This window comes from Tubulanus polymorphus, chromosome 10, assembly GCF_964204645.1.
Source record: "Tubulanus polymorphus chromosome 10, tnTubPoly1.2, whole genome shotgun sequence".
NCBI lineage: Eukaryota > Metazoa > Nemertea > Palaeonemertea > Tubulaniformes > Tubulanidae > Tubulanus > Tubulanus polymorphus.
Window position 1 is genome coordinate 12,085,654 of NC_134034.1, and position 24,990 is coordinate 12,110,643.

The 24,990-nt window shown below is 38.0% G+C and overlaps 1 protein-coding gene across 1 annotated transcript; it reads right to left on the minus strand.

The window, feature by feature from the left end:
• Positions 1-7,896: 7,896 nt before the first annotated feature.
• Positions 7,897-23,286, minus strand: LOC141911617 (bone morphogenetic protein 4-like). The gene is made up of 8 exons (XM_074802604.1): positions 22,970-23,286; positions 13,487-13,734; positions 12,794-12,934; positions 12,101-12,199; positions 11,388-11,612; positions 9,709-9,885; positions 9,234-9,358; positions 7,897-8,672 (listed from the first exon to the last, which is right to left on the minus strand). Exons 1-8 carry the CDS (start codon positions 23,284-23,286, stop codon positions 8,547-8,549), a joined length of 1,458 nt encoding a protein of 485 aa, XP_074658705.1. The 3' UTR covers positions 7,897-8,546.
• Positions 23,287-24,990: the final 1,704 nt, after the last annotated feature.

A 24,990-nucleotide genomic window follows, 5' to 3' on the forward strand; every position in this document is an offset into this window, starting at 1 on the left:
ATGTAATTCCGGATCTAAACCCGGGGCAAAAATGCGTTATATAGTGTTTAAAACAGTGTTTAATTCACTTCATGTAAAATGTATTGAAAATTCTATCAAAATCTTAACAAAGGATCTTTTGTGATTTTAGTTCAGCAAAAATCCAATAGAGGGCGCAAAACATCGAAATACCCTTTAGGCCCCTGAAAATGTTACAAAAACCTCCCGAAATGTTTCTTTACAGTGTTTGAAATATATCTATGAATTTAAAATAAGTTCAAATTACTCGTAAATTAGTTAATTAGGCACCGTAATTATTTGTCTAACGTATTTGAACTTATTTAGAAACGACTCGATAACCGCGTCTAATGCCTAGAAACCTTAGTTCAACATATCGTCGATAGATGGCGCTGTGAAATATGGTTCATTGTAAGAAAATCTGCGCTAATGTCGATCAGGAAATTTCGATAGTTCAGTGAAATTCCAATAGATGGCGATCATGTCGTAATACGTAGACAATGTACCAGTCCACTAAGCAGTTTCCTCATTTGCTTTCCTTTTCAGCTTCTCTGAACTTATTCATTGTAACCAGTATCACAGAGGCTCGTATCAGATTTTTGGGTACTGTAAAAACGATAATCTTCACCAGTAATCCAGTATCCAGTTGACGAGCATCCAGTTGAAAAAAAAAACCAAACACTGAATCTTTTAAGATGACAGATGATTTATTTACTAATTTATCACCTTAGTTTCAACTAAAACACAGAAAAAAAACTAGAAAATGAAGAAACCAAGATTGCACAATAAACTCTATCTTTACAATTAAACCAATGACAGCAAGAAAGAAAGACCACGAATTTTAAGGGAACTAAATAAATAAGTTCAAATACGTTAGACAAATAATTACGTTGCCTAATTAACTAATTTACGAGTAATTTCTGATTCTGAGTGGTCCTGATGCCGAGTAGAGGATAAATAGAGGTGGCCTAGGTTCAAACTCAGGTATTTCTGACTGATTTTGTACGATCCTCGTGATGGATGAGAAATGAACCGGAGTGACCTAGTAACTTAAAGCTGAATAGATGATAAATTACAGATTTTCAGCCGTGCCTCAGGTTCGAAACCAGTAAGGAATACCTCAAAGGTTTTTATCAAGCAAATGAATTATCGAGAGTAACAAAATAATGCTTTTAAGAGAAAAAAAATAAAAGCAGACATCAGATCGCAGATTCGAACCCGGGTCTACTTTTCGTGAGGCCACCATTCAACCGATGAGCCATGGCACTTCGCGACCAAACCAAGCGCATAGTAAATCTCGTTTTTAGGTTTCAGGGTATAGTCAAACTGCTCAGAAATTTCGGTCATTCAAGCTATTGTATTTTAGTTTTCAGAGATTTGTTTCGAACCTGGGACCTCAATCTATCCATTACTACAAGGCTCTGGTTGAGTGGTGATGTAATTCCGGATCTAAACCCGGGGCAAAAATGCGTTATATAGTGTTTAAAACAGTGTTTAATTCACTTCATGTAAAATGTATTGAAAATTCTATCAAAATCTTAACAAAGGATCTTTTGTGATTTTAGTTCAGCAAAAATCCAATAGAGGGCGCAAAACATCGAAATACCCTTTAGGCCCCTGAAAATGTTACAAAAACCTCCCGAAATGTTTCTTTACAGTGTTTGAAATATATCTATGAATTTAAAATAAGTTCAAATTACTCGTAAATTAGTTAATTAGGCAACGTAATTATTTGTCTAACGTATTTGAACTTATTTAGAAACGACTCGATAACCGCGTCTAATGCCTAGAAACCTTAGTTCAACATATCGTCGATAGATGGCGCTGTGAAATATGGTTCATTATAAGAAAATCTGCGCTAATGTCGATGAGGAAATTTCGATAGTTCAGTGAAATTCCAATAGATGGCGATCATGTCGTAATACGTAGACAATGTACCAATGTATTCCACAACAAGCAGTTTCCTCATTTGCTTTCCTTTTCAGCTTCCCTGAACTTATTCATTGTAACCAGTATCACAGAGGCTCGTATCAGAGTTTTGGGTACTGTAAAAACGATAATCTTCATCAGTAATCCAGTATCCAGTTGACGAGCATCCAGTTGAAAAAAACCAAACACTGAATTTTTTAAGATGACACAGGATTTATTTACTAATTAATCACTTCAGTTTCAACTAAAACACGGAAAAAAAACTAGAAAATGAAGAAACCAAGATTGCACAATAAACTCTATATCTTTACAATTAAACCAATGACAGCAAGAAAGAAAGACCACGAATTTTATGGGAACTAAATAAATAAGTTCAAATACGTTAGACAAATAATTACGTTGCCTAATTAACTAATTCACGCGTAATTGCTGATTCTGAGTGGTCCTGATGCCGAGTAGAGGATAAATAGAGGTGTCCTAGGTTCAAACTCAGGTATTTCTGACTGATTTTGTATGATCCTCGTTATGGATGAGAAATGAACCGGAGTGACCTAGGTAACTTAAAGCTGAATAGATGATAAATTACAGATTTTAAGCCGTGCCCTAGGTTCGAAACCAGTAAGGAGTACCTCAAAGGTTTTTAGTAAAGCAAATGAATTATCGAGAGTAACAAAATAACGTTTTTAAGAGAAAAAAAATAAAAGCAGATATCAGATCGCAGATTCAAACCCGGGTCTACTATTCGTGAGGCCACCATTCAACCAATGAGCCATGGCACTTCGCAACCAAACCAAGCGCATAGTCAATGTCGTTTCTAGGTTTCAGGGTGTAGTCAAACTGCTTAGAAATATCGATCATTCAAGCTATTGTATTTTAGTTTTCAGAGATTTGTTTCGAACCTGGAACCTCAATCTATCCATCACTACAAGGCTCTGGTTGAGTGGTGATGCAATTCCGGATCTAAACCCGGGGCAAAAATGCGTTATATAGTGTTTAAAACAGTGTTTAATTCACTTCATATAAAATGTATTGAAAATTCCATCAAAATCTTAACAAAGGATCTATTGTGATTTTAGTTCAGCAAAAATCCAATAGAGGGCGCAAAACATCGAAATACCTTTAAGCCCCAGAAAATGTTACAAAAACCTCCCGAAATGTCTCTTTACAGTGTTTGAAATATATCAATGAATTTAAAATAAGTTCAAATTACTCGTAAATTAGCTAATTAGGCAACGTAATTATTTGTCTAACGTATTTGAACTTATTTAGAAACGACTCGATAACCGCGTCTAATGCCTAGGAACCTTAGTTCAACATATCGTCGATAGATGGCGCTTGTGAAATATGGTTCATTGTGAGAAAATCTGCGCTAATATCGATCAGGAAATTTCGATAGTTCAGTGAAATTCCAATAGATGGCGATCATGTCGTAATACGTAGGCAATGTACCAGTGTATTCCACAATAGGCAGTTTCCTCATTTGCTTTCCTTTTCAGCTTCTCTCAACTTATTCATTGTAACCAGTATCACAGAGGCTCGTATCAGAGTTTTGGGTACTGTAAAAACGATAATCTTCATCAGTAATCCAGTATCCAGTTGACGAGCATCCAGTTGAAAAAAAACCAAACACTGAATCTTTTAAGATGACACAGGATTTATTTACTAATTTATCACTTCAATTTCAACGAAAAACACGAAAAAATCACTTTAATTACTGATACTGATTTAGAGTGGTCCCGATGCTGAATAGAGGGTGTGCAGGGGTGTCCTGTGTTCGAACCTAGTAATCACTGATACTGATTCACAATGTACTGATGCTGAATAGAGGATGTACAGGGGTTTCCTGGGTTCGAACCCGTTTTCATTTCTGATACAGATCCTCAGTGGTCCTGATGCCGAGTAGAGGATAAATAGAGGTGTCCTAGGTTCAAACTCAGGTATTTCTGAACCCGATTTTGTATGATCATCGTGATGGATGGGAAATGAACCGGAGTGACCTAGTAACTTAAAGCTGAATAGATGATAAATTACAGATTTTTAGCCGTGCCCTCAGGTTCAAAACCAGTATGGAATACCTAAAAGGTTTTGGTTTTTTTATCAAGCGAATGAATTATCGAAAGTAACAAAATAACGCTTTTAAGAGAAAATAAAAAGCAGACAAATTACCGCAGACTCGAACCCGGGTTTAATATCCGTGAAGCCACCATTTAACCAATGAGCTATGGCACTTCGCGAAGAAGCAAAGCGCATAGTGAATGTGGTTCCTAGGTTTCTAGGTATAGTCAAACTGCTCAGAAATATCGATCATTCAAGCTATTGTATTTTAGTTCCAAGTTTTTCCACCAGGGTTTCAAATCGACGGTTCTCACATTCAGATGCATCTAATCGATACAAAATTCCCCCGAAATGTTACAAAATCACGATTAGGTGATTCTGACGAAGTCTGATTACAGTGAAATCAGTTTTAAAGTGGTCAATTAGACAACGTAAAATTCGGACGATAGAAATTCGAAACGGCTGTAAAACTGTGATCAGTTACCTCTGGCGGGTAAACCCGGAACTAAAGGAAGAAACGATAATGGGATATACTGCACTTTTTTCGAAAGTTTAAGAAGTCGGTACATACCGCAACAAATAGTAACGTTTCCTAATATAAGAAAATTTATGAACCTTTTTACGTCAGAAAACCCAAACGTCCTAAGGAATCTTGCAGTTTTTATAAAAAAGGCACATAGCCTCATCTAGCCTCACCTCATCGCTGTTCCTGGTATACACGAACTTTTCAAAATAACTTTTCAATTGTAAATATAACTAGTTATTGTATGACTAGCAACTGTTATTGTATAACCGCAAACTGTTTATTTTGTATGTATCCTGTGCTCGCAAAAAATGTACAATTTTCTGGAGCAATAAATTTGAATCTAATCTAATCTAAAAACTGAGAGGACTTTTATACAGCAACATACCAGGGAAATAAAACTACGATAAGCTTTCGGACTATTTTCACTTGTAGGTTCGGGCTGGTTGGAAATTTGCTTGAATCTTGGAGTAATCATTTGCTGGAAACGGCATTTCCAATATTCTGTACTTCGATTTAATCGAAAGATTCTGTAAACTCGACCGCCGATCAGACCACTATATCTGTACTTTCAATACCAAACGCCCTGTTCGCTCCCGGCAGGTGTGGTGGGCTTTGTAAGCGACACCAAATAAAAACAAATCAAGCGAAATCTACCAATTGACTTTCAGATCAAAAAGAAAAGTTCGGAATTTTAAGAATCTTTTCACATTTATTCTTTAAATCGAAAAAAAAATCAAATTCTGAATGTTTTTACTGTGGTACACATGAAATACCAGTAAATTGCCATTCCTAGCAGAAGGTCCTTGCTTAGATCCACTTATGACGTCATCAATACGAAATCACCTTCCCGGTACTAGTGATATTGTAGGCAATTATTGATGATGTCATAAGGTGATTTTGAAGGAGATCATTAAATATTAGAAACATGATGATAAATCAATATCTAATCAATCTAATTCTTCACAAAATAATTAATCAGAGTAATTAGCATTTCTGACAACGAACCAATCAACCAAAAAATTCAATATATACATAGATACAAATTGATTAATTGCTTATTACAATTATAAACGGACTGCTCAATTAGTTCATACCTCCATTACAACTAAACTATGAGTCGTAGTTTCAATTCAAGGCTTAACTTAATTGTGAAGTTATGATTTCCCAACTAACTAAGGACCCAGTTCTACAGTTGTGAGTTAGGGTTAACTCCGAGTTCATTTTCAATTCGTTAACTCAGAGTCAAATCTTAACACAGAACTGTAGAACTGGGCCCAGGAGACTCTTATAGTTTATGTGATCCGCGTGAACTGAATACACGAAGGAGATCCGACAATATTTTCAGCCAAAGATGAAAAAACTCAAATATATATTCATTTTCTCGGTCCCTTGTTAGATTCGTCGTATCGATATCTCGTTAGTGTAATCTGTATCGGTACGCCCGATGATGGCTAAAAGTCTTTAGGCGAAACGTTGCTCAAACACTTTTAATCAAGAAATTTACATCTTTTGCTGAAATTATTGTGAGATTTCCTCGTTTATATGTATATATATATATATATATATATATATATATATATATATATATATATATATATATATATATATATATATATATATATATATATATATATATATATATATATATATATATATATATATATATATATATATATATATATATATATATATATATATATATATATATATATATATATATATATATATATATATATATATATATATATATATATATATATATATATATATATATATATATATATATATATATATATATATATATATATATATATATATATATATATATATATATATATATATATATATATATATATATATATATATATACATATTAATATCTTATTGATCTGTAAATACATAAATTCATTTTATTCAATATCACAAAAAATGTCTTATACCCGCCGCAATATAATCAATAACCGATCTAAGTCATAATCTATGGTATGATTTTTTCATAATTTCGACTCATTATGTCGAATTTCGACTTAATAAGTTGAATTTCGACATAATAAGTCGAAATTGCGAAAAAAATATCTCGCATGTCACCTAGGGGCTTCCGTACTGAAAGCTTTGAATTCTTCTAAAAACCCGTTATATATATACCCGCTATATATATATATATATATATATATATATATATATATATATATATATATATATATATATATATATATATATATATATATATATATATATATATATATATATATATATATATATATATATATATATATATATATATATATATATATATATATATATATATATATATATATATATATATATATATATATATATATATATATATATATATATATATATATATATATATATAGCGAATTCTAACAGAGTTTCCTAATATCATTTTAATGCTATGTTACCTTTAAAAACGATGCAGACCTATAAATTTCGATATATGATGAGATCCCACAATATAAAAGAGAGAATGTTTCCTTGAGCTCGTAGTTCATTTCTACGGTTCGACTACCGGTACATGTATATATGCTAATAGATCTCGTCCGTTGAAAACCGGTGTCATAGCATGAAATTCCTCTCCTAATTCATGTCCCCCTCCCTTAAAATAGATCTCAGGATTAAGGGTTAGGGTTGGGGTCAGCTGCCCCATTATAAGCCGTTTATTTATCTATAGTCGGGCCAAACGTGGCACGGACCCATTTGGCACCCGTGTGAACAGTTGTACCGGGCCAAAATTGGCACGGGCCAAATTTTTCCCCGGCCAAAAACGCTATTGTGAACGCGGCTATGAGCTATATGACTAATCTGTCATCATCTAATGCTGGGGCACCTGACCTCCGGGGACCCGATTCTTTGACACCTTGTATTATTATATTGTGGGGATACATCGTTACAACACAGATTCGCAGTGTTTCTTAAAGATCAAGTTATATTTTCAATTCCCTGAAATAATTCAACAAGCAAGTATCGCGAAGATATCTAGCGATTCGAGTTCGAAGGAGGTATTTCAAATTCCACGTATTTCTAAATATAACAACATTATTTATAAAATAAACAAACAAAAAATGATTAAAACCCGTACGCGAAAATTACATTTTAAAATTTCTTAGTATATATTCTAACGCTGATTTATAATGAACATACGTAAGCATGTCCGTTTTAATAGGCGCATGCGCATTAACCGTACTATTCTACGAAGATTGTCATCCATTCTTGAGGTGGTGATTTTTCAAATATAATCTAAATTTGAAGCTTTTTGTGCGCAATTTACAAGAAGATGGTGATGATATTCCGCAGCAATGCGTACATTATACCAAAAGCTGTTTTTGCTCAAAGCTGCCACAATACAGGTCTCTACGACAAACGGCTTCTTGGCCAGTTGAAGAAATACCTTGAAGACAAACTAAGACACTTAAGTGACATTTTGACCAAAGTCGGAGCCATTTCCGAAACTTATAGTTACAATTTTGAAAATTGCTCACAGATGCTAGCCGACAAGTCACTACTCTCTTAGTTTTTCATCATATTCAGTACACTTATAACCGGTCACTTGAGTTCGTAGCATTTCAATTCGTCTCCATATTCACCACTTAAACGCTTCTATCGTTCTAGCACATACAGTTTGCACTCACTATGATTGTACACCCAAAACCGGACAATAAATATTTCAGCATTCACCTCAGCTTCGTAATGAACCATAGAACCACAGACCCATAGAACCATGTCAATAAAACGTTAATGAAACGAAAATGAAATTCGGTAGCGTTTATGTCCGTTTTTCGTTTGTCTCTTTTCGAACTACTGGCCAAATCCCTGCGATCAGTCGATATTTAAAGTTCAGTATAGTTTAGAATCCACCTCGGCGCAAATTCTAAATTCAAAGTAAATGTTTCGATCGAACGAGAAAAGTTTCTCCTCCGAATTTGAATAGAATTCTCGCTATAATCGGTCAGTCCTCCGGGGGATGTTGCGTCGGCGTGGTGTAGTTAACGTTTTGACCTCAAGGTGGCAGTGTATCATGTCATTCCTCCCGACACGAACAGTCGGACACGATGAAGTTCTCCAACACGAAGACGCTCAGAACGGAGTTGTTGTACAACAGCACCGGCAGCGATTGCATTCTATGCGGCGAACAACAAGACGAATACTGAAATTTACATAAATTATAATATATTCAAATTAATCGATTATACGCACAGCGATTGGTCGGTCCAGAGAACTGGAACGCTAGCTCCTAAAAAATCCGCTAGGCACTGTTAATAATAACGTGTTTGGCAGAGCCTCTTCCAGGCCCGTAGGCAGAGGGGGTTACTGTGGTTACCGGTAATTTGCATTTGGCTGATAGTGCCCGTTTTCTGAGATGTACTTATGATGATTTAAACCACTTTACTTTTTTTTTTACCTAGGACACACTTTCCACGAAAGGGCACTTTCACATAGACACAGGGCACCTCTTTCATAAAAAGAGCATATTAGAGGGCACCTTTTCCACAAAAAGGGCACTTTCATTGACGTTAAAGGACAGTTTCCATGCATAAGATGGAACCAGAAAGCGCCCTTTTATATCAAAATAACCCCCACTCTCTAAATCCCGCCTATGGGCCTGTCTTCAGCGTTAGAGCGATAGACAATATATTTTCGATTTAGGAAGAGAACATTCAATCTGTTTAATTAACGCCGCTAACAAAAAGATCTACTCATATTATACCTGTTGTATGGTGTTGTAATTATGCGGCGAATCGTCTAATTTCCATCCGATTTTCGGACACGATCCCGTACAGAATCCGGTCTGAAATCCAGCAGGCGCCACGATCCAATCATCCCATTCTAAATCTACACGTCATCGATGAGAAATATACAACACAATTACATTCATAATTACCGCAATTCTGATGCAACGCACACTATGATGTCTTACTTTGTGTATTGTTATTCCAGAGAACATAGAAATGTGAAAGGCGATATAGCCTTAAACCAAAATATATTCATAAATAGATTTAAAACCCACTATATACAGAATTTAAAAAAATCAAAAACGAATTTTATTCATGTATCAAAAATTAAAATCAAAAGACACCTGGCGATGGATTCTAGAGTCCGAAACGTCGATTTTAATTTTCAATTTTTTTTTAATGCTTGTATCTTTCGTCAATGTCAATTTTAAAAATAATCTATATCTTTACCTGAAAATGTGATGTAAATTGGTCTCAACACGCAGGGTCGTCGTTTCAGTCTAGAGGACACTCCTCGCTTTGAACGCTGCTGTCGCTCAGTGACCGTTGACTGCGCAGCCGCAGTGAAAACCTCCAAATGCGGTATCATAGCCATATTAACGTCTGACGTCACGTTAGAACCAACATCTGAAGTAAATGAAATAGATGTAAGCGTCTAAGCCGTATAGTTTATTCCTGGTGAGGAGCCGGGCAGAGTGTCTGAGGTCTTCCAGCTAGTGCCAGACTTGCCATTTAATCAGGGGCCATTGTAAGGTTGTGGCTTTGAGTCCAAATGTGCTCTTTTGATAGAACCAAAAATAATGAGTTTAGACTGGTCTTAAGGTGTTAGATAGGCTATAGACCTAAAATCAGCTTAGACTGGTCTCAAGTTGTTAGATTGGTTATAGAACCAAAATGAGCTTAGACTGGTCCTGATATGTTAAATTGGTTATAGAACCAAAATGAGTTTAGACTGGTCTTAAGTTGTTAGATTGGTTTTAGAACCAAAATGAGTTTAGACTGATCTTAAGTTGTTAGATTGGTTATAGAACCAAAATGAGTTTAGACTCGTCTTAAGCTCTTAGATTGGTTATAGAACCAAAATGAGTTTAGACTGGTCTTAAGGTGTACGATTGTCTATAGAACATAGAACCAAGTTTTGGTTAGACAGATCCTGAAATCTAAGAAACATATGCCTGTGCAACCAGCCTTAAAATATCTACAAACCTCGATGGTCTGTCTTGTAAATCACTTATATTCCATTTAAAAGTGAATATGGCGTAGTCCAGTAGCAATACATCTCTAGGGCAGGTTTTAATCCCCCTCCAAAATTTCCAATTGCCAATTCATTCATTATTATGAACTCAGCTGGAAATTCAACGTTCAGACCACTACATAGATATGTAAGGCGCCACTGTGGGTGGCCCGTACACCGAAGATATTTCCCCTTTTTATAAGTTAAAGTTTTGATAATATAGAATTCTACCTGAATGTATATAACGCGTTTTGTATGATATATCAACACGTTGATATTGTAACAGGTAAACGCGTTGTTTATATAAAAATCATTACACTTCGGTAAAAACGCTAAATTCCTCGCGCTTGTCGAGCTTTTCGTAAAGCAGCGCTAAACATTAGTTCGACTGGCGTTCAAAAAATGTGTTTTAAGAACTTCATCTGAGACATTTTGAAAATGAACCACAAACACCTAACATTAGACATTTCATCAGCACACATTAAAAAACTGATCGTCCTCACTTCACATGTGTTCAGTGCTTCATCTGAGACATTTTTAATTGAAAATGAATTACAAACACCAGACATTAGACATTTTATCAGCAAGCTTTCAAAAACTGATCGTCCACACTTCACATGTGTTCAGTGCTTCATCTGAGACATTTTTAATTGAAAATGAATTACAAACACCAGACATTAGACATTTTATCAGCAAGCTTTCAAAAACTGATCGTCCACACTTCACATGTGTTCAGTGCTTCACCTGAGACATTTTTAATTGCAGATGAACTACAAACATCAGATATCAGACATTTTATCAGCAAGCTTTCAAAAACTGATCGTCAACACTCCATCACACGCGAATGTCTGAGAAGTGGTTCGAAGCCAGTAAGTTGATATAGTCCTATATATACCTGTATTAATAGGCCTCTTTTCGCTGGTACAATTAATCTGTTTGAAGTATCTATGCGGGTTGATGCCGTTATCGTGGCCATCTTGAATTCGTATTTCCAGGCCGTGGTTTCTCTTTGGGAAACGTATCCAATCTTTGACGACCGATTTCAGATCGATTACGATCCAACCTTCGTAGTCGCGTTTCGTTGTGATTTGACGCACTTTTTCTCGTTGTCTGCGACGAGCTGTAAAACGAACAAGACTTCGATCAAAGCATCATTTTAAATATGTCCTCGGGCTATTTGGGACGATAAGCGCCTCGAAAATGTATCCCAACGGGCCCAGGTTTCCCAAAAATGGTTACGTCCTAAACCGATTTAAGATAAACTGAATGAATGAAGAATTTGATTCGATTTCAGAGTTAAACCGTTTTGTGAAACTGAACTCAGGATCACAAGGCCCAGTCCTTCAGTCCAAAAGTGGTTTTAAATCTTCAGACTGATCTAGAGTTGTTAGATTGGTTATAGAACCAAAATAAGCATAGACTGGTCTTAAATTGTAAAATTGGCCACAGAACCAATCAGATGAGCTTAGAACTGGTCCTAAGTTGTTAGATTGATTATAGAACCAAAATCAGCTTAGAATGATCTTATATTGTTAGATTGATTATAGTGAATATAATAATGAACTTTGACTATGCAACAGATCCCAAGATACACCGTTGTCAGCTGACCTCTTCTCTTTCGTTTGATTGGTCGGTTGTATTTGTAAACGCTGATAAAAATGTCATTCGCGTATCGTCTGCTGCGCTGGTTACCTTGACAACCACAATCTATCGGATTAAATAAAGAACATGAAATTAAGAACATTGAATTTAATTGAATTGTTAAAATGAAATCGGGCCGTGGTTAATATATTCATCGGTAATCATAGACAAGTTTTCTGTCTGATGTCAGTAAGATGAAAAACTAGGAGAGAATCTGATGTTCCGATTCTAATCTATATGAGCCATTTTCAAAATCCCATTTTGATCCATTTTCAGCAATTTTCAAAGAGGTTCATAGATTTGACTCAACTCGTCAGGTATTCTCCTAGGTTTTTCATCTTAGTGGGTTTTTCACTTTTACTTCTCAATTATCTGGGAGTACCCGTGTTAGTTACCTTATCGTCGGTGGTAAACTTTCATAATCGGATGGGCTTTGTGAAAATATATGATCGTGAAACTAAACCACAGACAGGTTACTGACTTGGACTAGCCGAATATTTCGAATATAATCCTCATTTTGTTTTTTTTTTTCATTAACGGTTATTTCTTCATCAATATCAGACAGTCGCTTGTCTGGAAACCGATGATTGTTCTCTTTCGATGCCATCAGGTTCGAATCCCAGAACCGAAGAAGGATGATAAAAACAAATGCACACAAACCTGATTGATTTGATTTGTAAAGTCGTAGACTGGCGCTGGTCACTGTTTTATAGATCGTTTTATCGGCAGGAACATCAAAATACATCAAATACATTGATTTATCGGACCACACAGCTTCATTAGCTTTATCCCGGTCATCACCTACAAATACAAATCCACCAAACAACGAATTAGATTTAAACTTCACCAGTTCCACAGTTGTGTGGGTTTAATTTGAATCTGCATCCAGTTTCACAGTTGTGTGGGTTTAATTTGACTGTGGACCCAGTTCCACAGTTGTGTGGGTTTAATTTGAATCTGCATCCAGCTCCACAGTTGTGTGGGTCTAATTTGACTGTGGAACCAGTTCCACAGTTGTGTGGGTTTAATTTGAATCTGCATCCAGCTCCACAGTTGTGTGGGTCTAATTTGACCGTGGAACCAGTTTCACAGTTGTGTGGGTTTAATTTGACTGTGGACCCAGTTCCACAGTTGTGTGGGTTTAATTTGAATCTGCATCCAGTTCCACAGTTGTGTGGGTCTAATTTGACTGTGGACCCAGTTCCACAGTTGTGTGGGTTTAATTTGAATCTGCATCCAGCTCCACAGTTGTGTGGGTTTAATTTGAATCTGAATCCAGTTCCACAGCAGTGTAAGGATTCAATAGGTTTCATTTCAGACCAGTTCAACAGAGGCAGTAAAATCATCACTTACACGACGCCATATAAACTAGTAACCGTTTCGCTGAGTGAGAATGGTCTGATCTGGAATCGATCTCGCGAGATCTCGCGCGATCGTCTGCTTCGCTCTCCGCGGTAGTCAGATTGTAAAGTTGCAGAAATCGTTGTTTCTCCTCAGCCGGTATTTGTTGCAGCGATCTGCGATTGATGCTGGGTGCTCTAGCAAGTCCTAACTGCTGCAGAAAAGCGGCTCTTATTTGCATCAGACGCGACTGGCGATCCCTGCAAAATATATCGAATCTTACATCTTATATAAGCCATCGTAATATTGGCCGTCAATATGGCCGTCAAATGTGTCCAGGGCGAGGTCCAAATACGACGCGCTTTGGCACGTGTCTATATACACGGTCTAAACAAAGTAAGAATTATTTTTCAAAGGAAACTTTTTTCATTTTCTCGGAACTTTCATCGACTCAATCCCTCTCTGACTCTTCACTACCCTTTGGCTTTCCCTCCAACTACTTTAACGGCCATACTCTTCCCGCTTTTAAGCTCCCACTTCCGCCCACTCTTCCCGACAGCGTTCGGTTTCATTCTTCTTTTAACTATTATCGTGTTTATGATGGAAACTGTTTTCGATTATCAGCGGGATTAGTAAAAAAACAACACTCTCCCCGGACACAATTAGCCGCATTAAATGCAGCGCAAAAACTCATTGCAAGATGAAAGGTTTTCCGTAAGTACGCGGGGGTGGTGTACTTCATTCGCAGCCGAAAAACTAGTTAGTTTTAAACAATATTAAGCGGAACTAGACTCTCGGTTCGCAGAGCGGCGGCGGTCGTGTCCGATGACCTTGTCCGTCTGCGGTCGTCTGCTTTTAGACTCTTTACTTCCGCTACAGCTCACCCTCACGTGGTATTATAGACTAATAGACCCGCCGTGGTAAAATCGGATGCCAGCGAAATGTACACAAACACCTTTTTCATCTCTACGAAATACGGGAGGATTACTCCCCACGTCGATACAGGTCAACTCGGATATAGGAAAACTCATCCGATCCGATCCAGATTTTGATAAAATCTTTTTTCTCTGAACCAAATTCCACAGTTCTGCGTTACCTCCAGTGATGAGCATACTGCGTTAGCTGATGACTACGAAGAGTTATCATTAAAATGAAATGTCTAATGTCTGGCGTTTGTAGTTAATTTTCCAATCAAAAATGTCTTAGGTGAAGTACTGAACACACGTGAAGTGTGTGCACGATCAGTTTTGAAAAGCTGATAAACCGTCTAATTTCTGGTGTTTGTAGTTCATTTTCAATTAAGAATGCCTCAGGTGATGTACTGAACACATGTGAAGTGTGGACAATCAGTTCTTAAAAGCTGATAAAATGTCTAATGTCTGATGTCTAATGTCTGATGTTAGCAGTTCATTTTCAAATAAGAATGTCTCAGGTGAAACCTAGTCAACCAGTTTTTAAGCGAACCCATTTCGAAAAGAACACGTATTTTTTTTTTATTCCATGATTTTCTGCGTTTCTGAATTATTTTTTCCGACGCATTTCCATTTCTATTTTCCACCTTATTGCGGCCCGGATGATTATCGATTACAATCAAAATAATAAACAGCCGGGATGCAACGCGTATTGCTCCAATTCCTGCTCGTTTTCCCGGAATACTGAAACGGAATCGGCCCAGCCGCCATTTTGTTATGAACTACATCTATACTTCCGATGATCTAGATCACTGTGACGTCATAATATCGAACGGGATAACAACCCGTCGCGGATGAACACAATTTTCGTCTTCTCTCGGCTTGTACTGGTGCGGCCGTATAATAACAAGTCTAGTCAATATTTGAGGGTTTTGAACTAGTACATTTTTTCGCGCAGAAAACATTCACACGAACGTGACGTATTCATACGGATCTGAAAAACGTCCGGTTTAGAATTTGCAAATAACTTTTCAAGGAGAATGACTTCTCTAGACAGGCTTTCACGAACGCGGTTTCCAGACAGTGATATCCAGGCGAGAAATTTTGCAAAAGCTTTTTCTCGCTCGGGTTCAATTTACGGTGTGTTTTCTGCTGACATTGTCGAGGCTTTCAATGCCCTTGTCAGCAGGTTTTTGTTGTTCATAGTGTGGAAAAAAGTCCAAAAGATCCGAAAATGAGTCCGATTGTGGCGTCACTTTCCACGGTTACTTGTATTGCTAATTCCGAGAATATTAACACGATGAAGGAATTAGGGAATTTAACCGAAAATAGAAGAGCATATGCTTACTCGCGTCGTTACCGAAAAAAGGAAAATCTTGATTGGTTCAGTATTGAGCTGCGGGGTATGTGGCCTAAAAGGGATCGAAATATCTTTTGACATTCACATGTTCGACAGTGATGTCAATTTTTTTTTTCAGTTTAATTTGTTTTCCATGGTGTCAAGTTCAAGTGGTAAACACAAGAATGAACACGTTTTTCACTCTCTTAACCGACAAAGACTGTAGAGTTCGAACCGTCGCGTAATGTCTAGCGTTTGAAGAGTATATCGGCGAACTTTTCGTCCTCGGATCTCGGAGCGAGCGGCGTAGACGGTCGTACGAGCAAGAGACGGGCGAGCGACGCTCATCGACCCAGTTTCGGAAAGCAATACGTCTGCGAAGAAGATTTGTGTGTGTGTGTGTGTGTAATAGACCTAAAAATCGAAGACGAACTCAAAGCGGCGACGCAGGCGAGAGAGAGAAGAGAAGGATTGATTCGATACGGTTGGCGTCGTCTGTGCTGGTACTCCGGGTAGTTTCCTTCCAATTATCAACGGTCTACTGGATTAATGCTGTGTATATTATCAATAATGGTCGCGGCGCAGCAGAGACTCAGACTGCAGCAGCTCATCGCCGTCAAATACCCTCTCATAATACATTTACTTATATATACATCGAGGGACTTCCTGATTTTTCCGCCACTTAAAAAACGTCTGGTTTCAACCGCGGCTGGTCGTCAACAATGTCGCATCGCACTGAGGGTGTTTACACGCGTGGACGAGACGAGGTCTGCTGCACTCTGGACCTGTTCCATGTCACGTATCCAGAATGTGCACTTGTTAAAAATATTATTAAATATATAATATATAATATATATATATATATATATATATATATATATATAATATATTATTATTATTATTTAATTATTTGACTCGGAACCCAATCCGACCGTTTTGTAAATATCAATTTGACTCTGAATCCAGTTCCACAGTTGTGTAGGTTTAATTTGACTCTGAATCCAGTTCCACAGTTGTGTAGGTTGAATTTGACTCTGGATCCAATTCCACAGTGTTGTGAGGGTTTAATTTGACTCTGGATCCAGTTCCACAGTTGTGTAGGTTTAATTTGACCCAGGATCCAGTTCAACAATTGTGTAGGTTTAATTTGACTCTGAATCCAGTTCCACAGTTGTGTAGGTTGAATTTGACTCTAGAACCAGTTCCACAGTTGTGTGGGTTTAATTTGACTCTGGATCCAGTTCCACAGTTGTGAGGGTTTAATTTGACTCTGGATCCAGTTCCACAGTTGTGTAGGTTTAATTTGACCCAGGATCCAGTTCAACAATTGTGTAGGTTTAATTTGACTCTGGATCCCAGTTCTCGAGATTGACATCGGATCCAGTTCCACACGGCATTAATGCAAAGCATGTATAGGTCACAACGTCTAAACATAAACGCCATCTAGCGGCGATTACATGACCTTCTAAATCAATTAGCGCAAGATTTGCGAAGTGCAATTTCGTCGTCAATAGTTGTGGGACGAGTGGGTGGGTATAAACCGTGTCGTTAAAACGTCGCTATTCAGGTGCTACTTGTCACATTGGCGACATAAAAATCTCATTATCCGCGGGCTAAATCTGGCAATACGTCAAGCTTAATCGCCGTCTCAATCATTGAAACAAACCACGCGCCCGCATCCCCTGATGACTTTGATTTAATCTATACCTCCTGACGACGGAGGTGAATAAAGTACATTGAACTATTTCATTTTCGATTAAACCGGCTCACCCCGTCTTCGCCTGCCAGGGTCTGCCGCTGGTCTGCCGTGGAAGTTCACGCCAATAAGAAAGTCGCGAGGAACGGGTCTGTCTAAAGAGAACATACCTCTAACCGCCCTTTGATTTTTTCGTTTCGGGTGAAATATAAAACCCAGTCCGGGTTTTAGCTGATATCGAAGATTTCTGATTTCGAGCCCCAAAATGTACAATTGACAACTACATTATTTTAACCGAAGCCAGGACGGATGGATAGTGGGCCTAGGCCACGCATCCAAACCATAATTACTGGGCAGTTCTATTACACCCTCCATTTAAACCACTGCTATATCATGATATCATTCCAAAAGTTTCAATGAAATTTCAATTCTTCAACTGAGGAGAGGGATATAATAGATAATAAATTTTGAACTGTAGTTTTTAATCTTTAAATTGAAATCTTACTGTAAAAACCAGAAATGTGAAAAAAAATTTATAAAATCTTAGTCACATATTTTATTCATACAAAAACAGATCTCGACAATTGATCATTCCGTACCTTGTATATGTTTTGAAATACAATGTATTTTCATTTGAAGTGGTTAATGAAATAAGTGGTTAAGATACGTCATTTGTTTTTTTAGATAATCTCCCATTCTCTGAGTTGTTTAGTCGATAATGAATGCACTGAGAACCTTAGTGTCAGTGGTGCATCGCAAGACACACACGAACTTCAGTACACACAGTATATGACGGAGCGCAACGCTCAGGACTGGGTGAAGTCCTGAAATGAATCATTCAGGCTGCATCTAAAACACTAAAATCAAAATCGGAACGAAAGAACCAAAGGGTGGTTAGAGGTATATATAGAAAGACCCGCGAGGAACGAGACAAACAGACACTGGCACGTGGGGATGGGGTGAAATGTACTTTATCAGCGGAATGTTTTGTATTTCCTACACGTCAGGCTGTCAAGGATTAATAGCCGAAATAGTCTTTACGGCTATTAGATCCGCGCTTCTCAGAGGCTGTAGAGAATCAGTTTACAAGATCCCTTTGTCGAGAGAACAAAAATCAACGACCCGCACCGGGATTCGAACCCACTTGCAAGTTCTTTGATCCTGGACAAAAGGACAGGCGAACTGTTTAGATTGGCCTTGTGACTCTAAAACGAATTCGTTTTAGAGTCCATCGGACAATCCACTAAACTGACCGATGGAAACCGAGAACTTAAACAGAACTGATCCAAAATTTGTTCCCATATCCCATATTGTAAAACTGTTTCGGAATTATCTTTCTTATAAGTTTCGGATACTTTCAGTTCTAGACTATTCCGAATTCCGGATAGGACAAGTCATAAAAGCGCGCAGAGCATTAGTTTCTTTGCGGTAATTCCTAACCGTTTTTTTTTAAATATCCCGACAGCTCGGATTACGATATCAACCATGTTTACCGCCCAGCTCTGGTGCAGTCTACACAAATAAACTTATATACGTTTATTTTCTTTACCTTTTTTTGATTAGCATTTGCACCAATTAACTGGTTAACACGTGTATTTAACCTAAAACATGAACCGCCGTCTGTCGCGCCTGGATAAGAGTTCAAAATCCGACATTATTATTATTATTATTTTTATTAATATCATTATTATTATTATTATTATTATCATTATTATTATTATTATTATTATTATTATTATTATTATTATTATTATTATTATTATTATTATTATTATTATTATTATTATTAATAATATTATTATCATCATTTTTATTATCATTATTCTTATTATCATCATCATCATCATTATTATTATTATTATTATTATTATTATTATTATTATTATTAATATTATTATCATCATCATCATCATCATCATCATCATCATTATTATTATTATTATTATTATTATTATTATTATTATCTTTACTTTATTTCCTGCATAAATTATAACATAGTATAATCCTGTACAACAGTTTTCTAAAAATATGATTATATGATCATTATGAAATGTTACAATATATCAGCGGGACAACATAAAGAATCGCAAACGTAATGAAATCAAGTATTTTGAATGCATTAGGTAGGTCATTAATATAGATGAGAAAAAAGAATCGGACCCAAAATAGAACCTTGTGGGACTCCGCACGTGGATAAACAAGAGTTGGAATAAGAGTTGGCATGCACTTTAAGCCCCCCTCACTCCCATCTATGCCTACAATCCCCCAATCCCAGCGATATGTACCCACTCACACCGCAGTCCGGTGTTATCTACGTGCATTTATAAAACATACGCGGAGTTTGTTCGATATTCGGTTTTGGTTCGCTTTTTTCCCTACGGAAATCCTACCAGATTGCACTTTCTAAAGCAGACCATCAGCTTCGCGAGGGTAACCTTCAAGATCATTTTTGTAAATATCCAATAGACAAACTTTACCTGATTTTTTTTTTTGATGAAGTCGAAAAGTTGTTAACTCAATTTTCATTCCGGACCCACTCAATTAGTTTAAACTGACCCTCCCGGCGTGTATGGTTTGTTTCATTTTTTTTTTTGCATTTTATTTTCTCACGACTGTGTTGTAAAGCGAGAGGGTATCATTTTTATAGTTCTGCGCTATAATCTAAACGAATATATTATTATCATTATCATTATTATCATTATTATCAGTTCGTTTACAAAAAAATGCTAATCTACCTCAATTTCTAACTCAGAACTGTCATACTAATTCGTCATCTTTTGAAATTTTAATCACATTGTCATTGCATTTCTTGATATAGATTAACAGTGAAAGTCGCCGTATTTGCGATGATGTTTTTATCCAAATGACGAATTACACTTAGAAGTGGAAATACAAATTGAGACTCAAAAATAGAGACGATTTCAGTAATGCGACAGCTTTTAGATGCCGACTTGACGCGTTTTCTACGAATGGGAAATTCAATACATGGTTTCATCAGCATTCCTGTCCTTCGAATTTCATAAACGTAATGCGCTATTTTCAAAATAGGAGACAAATTCTATATCACGATCAAATATTCGTCATTAAAACATTCGAAACGTGCTTTACCGAGAGCATTACAGCCGTGCTGGCAATGCATATTAATGATCTAATGCGATTGAGATCGGTAATAACTAAGACGGTCTGACGTACCGCACAAAATCTGCGCCGTTGATTACCTACACAATTCTGCATTTCTCGCTCCAGACGGAGAGAATGCGAACGGATTATTGACACTTGTTGTGCCCTTTTTCTAGAACGACATACTTTTTACCGTTAAAAAGAATTACTGTTAATGCTATAAAGCCGTGCGCAGATTTGGAATACATTTTCCGAAGCTAGTTATAACACAGTCGATGCTTTAGATTTAAACCATAACTTAGATCATTCATGAACCTGGGATCTGGACTCAGAACTAACTACTGCTTTTGTCTACGACCAAAAATCCGGAGGGTCCCATTGCAAAGTCAGAATGATCTTCGATCTTAAGACTGTACTCAATTCGTTAGATTGGCTACTGAAGTTAAATGGTATTAGACTGATTCTAAATCGAAGCCGTAAAATCCCTCTATCGGATTTGTCAAAAGCTTTTGATACAGTCGATCACGAAAAATTATTGTCAAAATTGGATTCTTATGGAACTAAAGGTCAAGCTTAAATGCTGGTTTAGAAATAATTTGGAAAATAGACAACAAACATTTCAAATTGGCAATTTTGTCTAAACTCACTTTACATTTCGTCCTATTTTTGACTGGACTATATGATAAACGAACATAGATTTAAGCATTTCAACCCGCCATTGGTCAATACGCTTTGATCTGGCCGATAGATTTTCAGAAGAAAAACCCGTTTTCTTTTTTCAGGTCTGATTGCGTCTTACTCGAGTCGATGTCTAGAAACTAGTATGAGGACCTACACCGAACTAACCCGGGCGAAAAAAATGAATCCATAGTTCTGGCGCGCGCGGTCGTCGTCGGAAAGTTGGTTCAAGATCGAACATCAATTTTCCACGCATTACTAGACACTAATGCCAGAGTATTGATCGCCTATACATATTCATCTCCTACTTTTAAAATGCGTCTACGATCAACAGTATAATTACATACACTCAATCGGGTTCAGCGCGTTCACGTTCGAACTCAGATCATAATTTTACCTAATCTTTATTCGTTTTCATTCGTCGGTCTTAACTGTACATGATCATTCCGGCCGAATCGAGGAGAGTCCTGAGATAGATCCCCGTCCGACCCTGATTCCTGAGGCAGTAGAGCCCTCACGGACCGAATCGAGGATTCCTGAGAAAGATCCTCACCCGACCCTGGTTCCTGAGGAAGAAGAGCCCTCACGGACCGAATCGAGGATTTCCTGAGAAAGATCCTCACCCGACCCTGGTTCCTGAGGAAGAAGAGCCCTCACGGACCGAATCGAGGATTCCTGAGAAAGATCCTCACCCGACCCTGGTTGAGAGATCCCAAAAAGATCTTCAACCCACCGATCGAATTGAAGGTTCCTGGTGAAAACTCTTACGAGGTCCAGATTCAAATATAACCTTTCAATGACCATGAGTTTAACGAGTATCAAACTTGGATTGGTTAAACTCTTCTGCATCATATCTGGGAAATGAGTTATTCTTAACTCCTATTTTCCTGGCTCCACGTTATGTACGTCAAAAAACCATAACAAACATAAAACGTAGTTGTGATAATCGACTCAATATTATTACGGTTCTCGACGAGCGTCAGAAACGGGAATCCAGCCTTCCCGGGACGTAACGCGTAAAAAGGAACTTTTTATCGGTAGCCTTACTGCACTTTGTTCGCGCGTACTTTCAACCGGCGAATAACTCGTAGTCGGATGCGCCGTAATAAAAAGTAGATCTACAACCAGACTATAGACGCGGTGTGATTTTATCTACCGGATTTCTCCGCATCTAAAACAACGCAACGGAACTGTTAAAGCTATTTGCGTCGATAGTATAAGAGTCGATCGGTTTCATATGCTGTCGAAATGATGAGATCTAATCCCCTGAATTGTCGCTCAGACTAGTTGTATCGTAACCGTGGAACGTCCAACGATCATGTCGTCACGTCATCGCCCTGTCATTGTGCTGCGCATACACGAGATATAGGGTTCTCGGAGAACCCTCTCCCCTCGCAGCTATTGTGCAGGAGCAGTTGACTAGAACGGACCAATGGGTGTTTGGTGAACCCATCTCCTCACAGCTGTGGTATGGGAGAGCAGTGGGGTTCAGGGTGAACCTCTCATCTCACAGCTGGTGGTGGGAGAGCAGTGGGTTCACGGTGAACCCCTCCCTTCGCAGATGTGGTGGGGGAGCAACAATCAGAACAGTCATGTAGGTTCTTGGTGAACCCCTCTCCGCCAGTGGTGGGAGACCAACAAGTAGAACATTCACGTGGGTTCTTGGTAAACCCTCTCTGCTCACATCTGTGATGGCAGAGCAGCTATTAGACCACATTATTTTTGTACAGATAATTCAGAATTTTACCTACCTTTCACGGCCAACGATATTGTCAATAGCCGCCATCTTCCTTCGACGTTTCATTTGTCTTTTGATGCGATGCAGGGCCTCGACGGCGAATTTCCCGCTGCGATTTTCCCGCCAAAACGACGACGAGGCTGCAGCCGATGACGAGTCGGTGATGTCGTCATCGACGGCGGAGTGATTCGGTCGGCGAGCCAAAGTCACCGACGACGCGACCGATTCACGCCCTTTGAGGTTATTATCCCCGCAACCTCCGCAACAGAAAATGTTAACGACTGAAATCACGGTATAAATGAAAACCGAAGTCGACCGCGACCAAAACATAATTTTCGTCGTTTAGTATTTTTGCGTGTCACTAAATTTCGCTAAATTCCACCGAACAAAAGGAACTTTCAAACTATCTCTGTCCCTAACACTAGGAACGAATGCAGATTTTTTAAAAGTTATTGTTCCAGTTTTTTTTTCTAAAGTGAAAATCTAAAAGTATTCAAAAATGTCTTCTTTTCCGATTAAGCGTTAGATTCGTGAGTTTGACTAATAGAGAATTTATTTCGCGCAGTAGAGTCGGTCCGCAATACGCCAACGACGACTAACTTTCCCGAGAGTCCGGTAAGATCGCGCGGAAGCAGTCTGACGCGGTGTTGAGCCGGTGAAACAATAAATAAGATGTATTTTAACCAATCAGTGACGCCGATACGGGACAGCAGACGTTGTGCCCGATGTCTGCTCCGAGCACGTGCGCGCGCATCAGAGTTCAAACGGTTCGATCGATTAGAGGTTTCAGTTGTTGCGACAAGTTGCCTCGCGTTGCGCGGGTCCAGTCTATACGTTGCGCGGGTCCAGTCTATACGTTGGCCGTGCGACTTTTGCAAGGTTTCAGAAATACCGCATAATGGACATTCAAAATCGAGATTACTTGTCTCTGTTTATGGACTGTAGATAGCGGAAATTCTAGAGCAACACCAACAATCAAGTGGTCGCCCATGGCAATATATATTCATGAATATATATATATACCGATTAAGATAATCGATTATACGTAGTAAAAACCTTTAAAGTATTTTACTATCGCTTACTCCATTTACCTCTCGTAACGCTCAAATTACTTTAAATAAAAACGAATTCTGTTATTCCAATTTTTTTCACTATTCCTCCAAAGTACGTATTCGCGTTTATACAGGATGTCGAACAACGCGCATGCGCCGTACGTTTCTACTTTCGGTTTTTTTCGTCCAGTACCATTGACATCATCATCTAAATGACGTATTCAAGTTGTCGATTCCCGGCAAATCGATTTCGTCATCGTCTGGTAAAAAATGAACGAATATCCTTGTTCCGTTGGCGATAACAAGTTATAATTTCGATTGGCACCAAGTAATTCATGAATTCCAGGCGAAAACTACCGCTGCTCGTTGCCTTTAGAATTTCGATTCGCGGACGGACCTTCTCGTCTCTACTTAACCGACGATGAAGTATATTTCTAGAAAAAAAATGCTCTACTTTTTCGAGCGAAAATCGCTAAATTAACCCTTTCGTACAAAAACGTATATATATAATTAACATACGTGACCTCTCGCAACGTTATCCGGTGACCTTGACATTGCGATGAGTCGTTGAAGGTTAAAATAGTTAGAACAACACGCGGCTGAATAGAAACGATGATTATTGAACCATCCAGACTAACAAAATTCGATACCTTCTCCTCGTCGTCGCGCTCTCAATCCGGTCGTCTGCTGCGCGTTCTCCTGGTCGATTAGACGGCGGCGGCGAGTTCGTCACGCTCAGTAAGCGCTGATATGATATGGTACACACCGCGTAGATCGTTGCGGTGATTATAATAAAAATATCCTCCTTTCGATTGAAGTCGTTTTCGTCGTTTAGGGACGCGGTACCTAGACAGGCGATGAACTATCGAGATCACAAGAGTGCTGAATCGCGGACACACGCTGTGCTATGCCAGACGTCAGACACACATTCGATCGTGACGTTCTTTCACGTTACGCAAACACCTATTGAAACACCTATGTA